The 8246-nt window shown below is 46.5% G+C and overlaps 1 protein-coding gene across 1 annotated transcript; it reads left to right on the top strand.

The window, feature by feature from the left end:
- Positions 1-1857: 1857 nt before the first annotated feature.
- Positions 1858-7876, top strand: LOC107301209 (POU domain, class 2, transcription factor 3-like; the record flags this gene model as incomplete). The annotated part of the gene is made up of 6 exons (XM_015830465.1): positions 1858-1940; positions 3734-3916; positions 4849-4990; positions 6043-6179; positions 6617-6778; positions 7835-7876. Coding segments are annotated over 6 exons (749 nt in total), but the record flags the coding sequence as incomplete, so codon positions are not given.
- Positions 7877-8246: the final 370 nt, after the last annotated feature.

Raw genomic sequence — 8246 nt, 5'->3', positions numbered from 1 at the left:
GTAAAATGATTAAACAATGGAGTGGAGCAGTCGCCAAGCCTTTGCAGAGCCACACAGGACTTGTGAGTCTAATTGTGCTGACAAGCGTGCCCCTGATTTGCAAGTTTCCAGGCGCATGAAACTCGAACCAGTTCCTGCCCTGTGGTGGTTTCAACAGTTCTGTTTTGTTTTCTTTCCCCTGGAGACATGACATCAGGAGTGAAGTGAGGGTTTTGCTGAAGGAGGTGCAAGATCAGGATTACACAGGCCAGCAATAGAAACCCAAAGGTAATTCATGGTGAGTCAGTTTTCAGTGACAGGCAGGAGCAGAATCAAGGAGAGAACCAACCTGGAACGAAGGAGAAATTTCCTGACACAAAGAAGAAGGGGGTCAACCCGTTCTCCAAAGCACCTGAAGGCAGGACAAGAAGCAACAGATGGAAACTAAACAAGGAGAGAACCAACCTATAACTAAAAAGAAATTTCCTGACAGTGAGAACAATTAACCAGTAGAAACGACTTGCCTGCAGAAGTTGTGGGTGCCCCAACACTGGAGGTTTTTAAGAAGAGACTGGACAACCACTTGTCTGAAATGGTCTAGGTCTCCTGCTTGAATAGGAGTAGTCTTGGACTAGAAGACCTCCAAGGTCCCTTCCAACTCTTCTGTTATTCTGAAGGAGATGAGTTGGGTGAAAAAGTATTACACACTACACTTGATCATACCCCAAAGGCTGAGAAATTATGGATGAAAAAGTATGAACGAGGGTGCCAGCCAAAACACAGTTGAAATGTGGGTCTTCAACCACCGTCCTGACTTGTCACACATGTTGTGCAACCAGAAGAGTTCATACAGTGGCTGAAGATTCTGCTGTGCTGCCCTTTTTTTAATAAAAACACCCAACCTGTTTTCACCTCATGCAACAATTCGCAGTGTTAACAGAGGCCTCATGAAGAAGGAGGACACCTGCCAATTTGTCTGTTTGGTGGCAGGCAATTCAAAGCATGGATGACTTCAGGAGCTGTTGCCTCATCTTTGTCATCAAGTCACCTCCAGCAAATTGTCTTATTGTCACAGCCACGTGCCTGTGAGACAGGGATGGTGGCATTTGACTGAACTTGCTCCAACCTGGCTGGGAGTGATGGGAGTTGTAATGCAACCTGGGGGTGGGTAGATGCTACAATTGAGCCCAAAATAAGTAAATCACTGCAATTGTTAAGCTAGCAATACAATTGTAAAGTGAATCTAGCTTCCCCATGGACTTTGCTTGTCGGAAGGGGATCACGTGATCCTGGGACACTGCGACCGACATAAATACGAACCAGTTGCCAAGCATCCAAATTTTGATCATGTGACCGTGGGGATGCTGCGACGGTCGTAAGTGTGAAAAATGGTCGTAAGTCACTTTTTCAGTGCCCTGGCAACTTCTAATGGTCCCTAAATTAATTGTTGTAAGTGGAGGACAACCTATAATTCTAGGTCATTTTCTTAAGATTAAGCCCGCCAGACATAACAAACTTTACTTCTGAATTTAAAACAACGGGATGCAACAATCAGAAGTCAAGAGTGACTCTCTGCTGTGACCCTTTCATTTCCGGCCCACAGAATCACTCTATTTTTCATTTCGAGCAATTCCAACTTGTATTAGTGAGCTGGGGGGGAGGTTAATTTGCACAAGCATCTTTCACTAGATGACTAACCAAGTTGTGAAATGTTGCACTGGGGAAAGAGAAGGCAAGAGACGCCTTGTCACCAAGGGAATGGAATAAGGGGAGAAGAGACTGTAAAATTGGGGATATGGGACAATGATCTGCATCTGGATATGGTTGGACTTGGTGGAGCCGAACTATCTGACCAAAATTTTCCTCCATCTCTTTCAGCTCTCCAGTCAAACCTTCTCTCCTTTCCTCAGCAGCAAAGTGGGCTTCTGCTCCCACAGCATGGACACAGCTTAGCATCTCAGGTAAGTCCCATCTGTTGACTTGCTGCTGTTGTCATTATAAGGGTTGTCATTTGCTGAAATTCTGTTCAACTGAGAACCGAGCTAGAATTAAGAAGGAATTTCCTGACAGTGAGAACAATTCACCAATGGAATGGAAGTTGCCTTCAGAAGCTGTGGGTGCTCCATCACTGGAGGCTTTTAAGAAGAGACTGGACAGCCACTTGTCTGGAATGGAAGACAGCCACTTGTCTTCTACTTGAACAAGGGGTTGGTCTAGAGCAGGGGTCCTCAACCTTGGCAACTTTAAGACTGGCTGAGGAATTCTGGGAGTTGAAGTCCACAAGTCTTAAAGTTGCCAAGGTTGAGGACTCCTGGGCTAGAGGACTTCCACTGTCCCTTTCTAAATTCTAACTTAAAAATTCAGAATAGAGCTGGAAGGGACCTTGGACGTCTTCTAGTCCAACTCCCTGCTCAAGCAGAAGACCCTACACCTGGAATACTGCTATCATGTCACCCCTAGTCCATCTTTTCTCTAGACTAGCCATCCCCAAATCCTTCCAACTCTGTTATTTTGAGTTCTTCTAAGCCAAATCCAATCGGCAGTTCCAGCCCATATTTTGAAGAGGTCCATATTTCTCCTTGGATTTTCAAATGTTCAAAGTTATATAAGCACATCCCCCAATGCTACAAAAAGTGCCAGTGATGAAATCTTTCACCTTGCAGGATTCATAATCCTATTGCCAAGCCTAGGTTGACACAACCAGTTTCCTGCTCACAGTTTAAGTGCATTGTCTCTGACTCTTTCTCTCTGTCTGTCTCGGTGTCTGCCTCTGCTTCTGAAAAGTCTGCAGGGCACAATAGCTCATTAAAATGCCCCAGAAGATTAAGATCATGGAACTCAAAAGAAGGTCTTCTTTAACTTGAGTTGGATGCCTGATAACTATAGGGACCCATTCAAGGACTTTTCTTGCCAATACTACAGAAATAGCTTTACTCTTGCTGGGATGATTTTCAGCTTCTCAGTCTATCCTACTTAACCTGAGGTTTCCTGATAGACATCCTCTTAATCCTGTCCCAAAGGCAACTGGACTTTCTTGGGGGGGGGGGTGTCTTTGAAAACATTTTGCTTCTCATCCAAGAATCTTCTTCGGTTCAGCTTCTTGGATGAGAAGCAAAACACTTTCAAAGAAAACAAAAACCAAGGAAGGGAAGTTGCCTTTGGGGGAAAAAAGTACCTTTGGGGCAACCATGACCTGGAGGATTGAGAATCTCCATAGATTTCCTAATCCTAATGAGATTCAATCTTGCTGAACGTCCATGATGGCACCATCCATGAACAAGAGAGACTGAAAAGTAGTGGCTGGTTTGCGGGAGCATCAGAAGCTTAAGGTCTCTGTGGTTTGGCCTGCAGCTGTAGATCCCATGATGCTCTCCTAACGGGGTGCTCTTCCAGATGTGTCTGAACCAGTGGTTTTTGAACAACCGGATTCTCTTATTCGATGCAGGCCTGGGCCTCCGAGGCCTAGAATGGACTTCTGGAAGTGGCATCCACGCATTTCCAGCAGGCCATTCTAGGCTTGCGAGGCCCACTCCAGGCCTCCGAGGCCTAGACTGGATTTCTGGAAGCCAGCCGGTTCTCTGAATGCAGCAAAATTTACCTACCGGTTCTACCGAACTGGTGCAAACTGGCTGAATCCCACCACTGGTCTGGACCCATGTGGCTGGGAATTCTGGAATAGGTTGTCAAAGGTTGGAGAAGGATGGGTTGCAGCGGCAGTACAATGACAATTCCACAATGGATTGTATTTTAACAGGCCATGGGACGTCCTGGACACCCTGGGTCATCGTTGGAGCCTCACCTGGAGGCCCCTCAACACTTACAAGTGGCCAAACACTTGTCATCCTCCATGGCAACAGATGAAGCCAATGATTTGGAAGAGCTGGAAAAATTTGCCAAGACTTTTAAGCAGAGGCGCATCAAACTGGGGTTTACGCAGGTGAGAGAGGTCTCACCTGGACAATTCACATACCTTTGCTTAGAGGAAAAGGCCTTTCTGCTCCCAAGTGCAGCAGTGCAGGGGCACCAGGGGAAGCCTTCCAGATCTGTGCTAAGAGGGAAAAGTGAAATAGCAGGAAAGGACACACGTGCAGGGCATGGAAAAAAGGGCCAAAGTTTAAGTCACAGAGGCGCGCCATCTTGATTTTTTGGACCTTCTCTGGAGACGCCACTGGCCCAAGCCTTTGACTCTCCTTGAATTGAGTCCTGCACATTTGTTTCCTTCCTTCCTTCCTTCCTTCCTCCCTCCCTCCCTCCCTGCCCCCTCCCTCCCTCCCTCACTTCCTTCCTTCTTTCCTTTCTTTTCCTTTCTTCTTCCTTCTTTCCTTCCTTCTCTCCTTCTCTCCTTCTCTCCTTCCTTCCTTCTTTCTCTCCATTCTTTTCCTTCCTTACTTCTTGCTTCTTCCTTCCTTCCTCCCTCCCTCCCTCCATTTCTTTCCTTCTTCCTTCCTCTTTTTCTTTCTTCCTTTCCTTGTTCTTGTAAATGACCTGAAGCTTAATCAATGAAGAACTTTTTTTTACAACAAATACATAATCTGTTAATTCTGATTAGTTTTCCCCCTATTTAGTTATTTTTCTAATTTGTACCCACATGCTCCTTACAAAGATAGTCTGTGGCTTTACAGTACTATAATAGCGTGTATAATTAGCAGATCGTAATTAACCCTGTTACATCATTCTATCACAATGATATGTTACAGTATAACTAATATTTAATGTACTCAAAAAGAAGATGGCCCTGGATTTAAGACGATGCTCCCGCAAAAGGAACATGATAAGAGAAGAATCCTATGCAATGTTCAGCCAATAACATCAGGATCTCACTCTCCCAGGTGCTTTGGTCCATTTTCTGACACCTTTTCCTCTCTGTAGGGCGATGTGGGTCTGGCTATGGGGAAACTCTATGGAAATGACTTCAGCCAGACCACAATTTCTCGCTTTGAAGCTCTCAACCTGAGCTTCAAGAACATGTGCAAGCTAAAACCACTTCTGGAGAAATGGCTGAGTGATGCAGGTATGATTATATTTATATATATTTATATATTTAAGGGGCTCAATAAAGTTCTGCCTTCTTCAGAGCAGCGTGGCGGCCTAGAGTTCAATCCTAGGTAGTGGCAGATAATTTTTCTCTCTGGGCACAAAGCGAATATATTTGCTATGAGCTCTCTATAGGTGTCAGGAAGGGCATCTGGCCAGCAAATGCTCAGCTCTGTTCAGTCGCCCCCAACGCCGCTCCAACGCAAGGGATTACAGGATGTTTAAAAGAAAAAAATGTTTTGCCTTCTTCCATTTCTTTTTCTTTTTTAAAGTTTTGTTAGTTTATAATATACGATACAATCGAAATACAAAGTAAATAGCGGGAAAGATGGGGAAGGGAAAAGGGAGTAGAGAAGCGTGCTTAAGGTGGGGGGGAATGAAATTTTGATTGTGGGCTTTACCAATTAGATAGATTTAATGTTATCGAAATGGCTAGTTTATATTATTTTGTGAAAGTAAAAACTTGAGGTTTGAAGTTGATACTCTATTGCACCAGAGGAAGTTGGAAGTCAATGCCTTTTTCCTCCCTTTTTCCCCCCTCCCTTGCTTTCTTCCATTTCTATCTCTTTGCTCATTGGATATTTTCCATTATTTTGGGGGGTGGGTCGGAAGGAGGGAAGCACCCTTTCAATGCCCTACAGAACTACCTTAAGAACCCATGCACATTCAAGGCACTTAAATGGGCGATGAAAGGTTTGCAGATGTGCTTAAGCCAAACGGCTGTGTGACTGTGATGAGCACATTGAGCCACTGGGGGTCAGCAGAGTGTTTTGAACTCCCCAAACACAGGCAAAATAGAGGAATGTGGAGATGCGCCGCCAGAGAATCCTAGAATATGCCAACTTTCGTAATCTTTAGGACTCTTGCTGAAATGTCACGTTGAACAGTCCAGAAAAACACAATGACAGACTCAGATCTGCCCTTTGTAACATTCAGAGGGAATGAAGGGACTCTTAGTTAGACAAAGTGAATTACAATGACAAAAAAAAAAAAAATTGGCTTGCCTCTTCTCCCATCCCCCCTCCACAGAATCCTCCCCCTTGGACTCGTCCGTCAGCAGCCCCACTTCCTACCCCTCTGTGAGTGAGATGTTTGGACGCAAGAGAAAGAAACGAACCAGCATTGAGACCAACATTCGCTCCACGCTGGAGAAACGGTTCCAGGACGTAAGCATGGCTGTCCTTGAGGGGAAATAAGCAGAGGTCCTGGTAGGGATGCTCAGAGCTGAATGAAGGTTGACCATTGTTGGCAGCATGTTGGCCAGCAAGGATAAGGAGAAAGACACCACAGACAAAAAGCAAGCCAGTATGTAGGAAATGGGCCAGCAGGGAGAAGTCTGTCCCTCTTTTAAACTCAGGACGGTTTCCAGCCCAAAGAAGAAGCAGTGAGTTGCCAGAGGAGATGCTTGGAGATAGAGGAGAGACAATCCTGCTTTCCTTTTTCCGTCTGGCTCAACCGAAAGTTGCTTCTGTAAAACGGGCAGGCAAAGGACCCTAGAAATTGGACTCGACACCTTCCTTTCTTAATCTCCTTAGCACAGAACGGGGAAGGTAGCTCTGCTCCATCCTTCCATCCATTCTTATTGTTGACTTTCTCTCAGCAGAACCCCAAGCCCAGCTCGGAGGAAATCTCCCTGATTGCGGAACAGCTGGCCATGGAAAAAGAAGTGGTCCGAGTCTGGTTCTGCAACCGAAGACAAAAGGAAAAACGGATCAGCTGTCCAATGCCTTCCCCCATGAAGTCACCCCTCTACAACTCCAGACTGGTAAGGAGGGCTGGCTGGGCCCCTTTTTCTCTAGGAGGGAGGGAGGGAGGGAGATGAGGATGAGAGAGAGGAAGGAAGGAGATGGGAAAGGAAGGAAGGAAGGAAGGAAGGAAGGAAGGAAGGAAGGAAGGAAGGAAGGAAGGAAGGAAGGAAGGAAGGAAGGAAGATTGAAAAGAGGAGGGAGGGAGATGGGGATGAGAGAGAGGAAGGAAGGAAGGAAGGAAGGAGATGGGGAAGGAAGGGAGGGAGGGAGGAAGGAAGGAAGGAAGGAAGGAAGGGAGGGAGGAAGGAAGGGAGGGAGGAAGGAAGGNGAGATGGGGAAGGAAGGAAGGAGATGGGAATGAGAGAGGAAGGAAGGAGGGAGGGAGGGAGGGAGGGACAGGCAGGAAAGAAAAAGAAAAAGAAAAAAAGAAAAAAAATAAGGGGAGGGAGGTTCAAGACCAGAGCCCAGCTCAGGACAACTTCAACTTCAACCCATCTCATCGTAAGCTGGGGGTGAGATGAAGGCCCGTCAGGGGTTTAAGGAGAAGAGTGAACGTTCCCTGGGTGTGATTCTGCCACGGTCAGTGCAGATGGAAAGTCCCAGCATGCTGCATGTCAGAAAGTTTTTGCTTCCCGTCTTGATCAGCCACCACCTATAAATGAAGGCCTCCATCCTGCATCATTTATGATAGAGCAAATATATATCTATGTGCATTTTCTTTGATGGAAAGTGGTGGGAAGCTCTGATTCCCCTTCCCCATGCTGCCTCACTGCAATGCCCAGCAGCCTCCAGGACAAATGCACGGAGTTTTCATTCAGCCACACAGCTGGGTGGGGTCACATCTGTAGCCAGCCAGCCAGGAACTCTTCCCCTCTGCAACATTCCCTTCTGAAAGATTGTGCAGCCGTGATGAAGATGGCTTTAAGGAAAGGACTGGCATCCAAGTGAAACTGTGAGCAGAACTCGATAGACTAGAAGGGACTTCCCCCTCTCCTCTTCCTCCCCCCCACCTGTTCCAGGTATGACATGAGTTCCCCAGCCAGCACGACTCCTTGTTTTGGATTCCCCAACAGGTTGCCAGCAAGAAGGGCTCCATGTTGGCTCTGAGTCACTAGGAGACCTGGAAACTTTTTTTCCTGAGTCACCAGCAACGGCATCTTTCACTGACTCAGGCCTGCTGCTTCCTGCCCGTCTTCTAAGAGTTTGAGTGTTGGGCATGTAAGCAAAGCCAGCCGTTCCAGCTTCAATATCAGCAAATGCAGAATGTTGAAGAAGCAAAGCCTTACACATCCTGTGCATGGATCAAGCAACTCTTCTGAGCACATCCTTGATAGCATGTGGCTCAAATGTCTGCTCTAGAACAGTCCTGTCTGGGCTGGGTTGGCCTTAGATCAGAGGTCCCCAACCTTTTGGGCACCAGGGACTAGTTCCGTGGAGAGAGGTTTTTCTGTGGAGCAGAGAGTGCGTGGTTTTGTGTGCTGCTGC

The sequence above is a fragment of the Protobothrops mucrosquamatus genome, unplaced genomic scaffold, assembly GCF_001527695.2.
Source record: "Protobothrops mucrosquamatus isolate PMUCROS unplaced genomic scaffold, P.Mucros_1.0 scaffold10689, whole genome shotgun sequence".
NCBI lineage: Eukaryota > Metazoa > Chordata > Lepidosauria > Squamata > Viperidae > Protobothrops > Protobothrops mucrosquamatus.
This window is presented reverse-complemented; position numbering and strand designations above follow the sequence as displayed.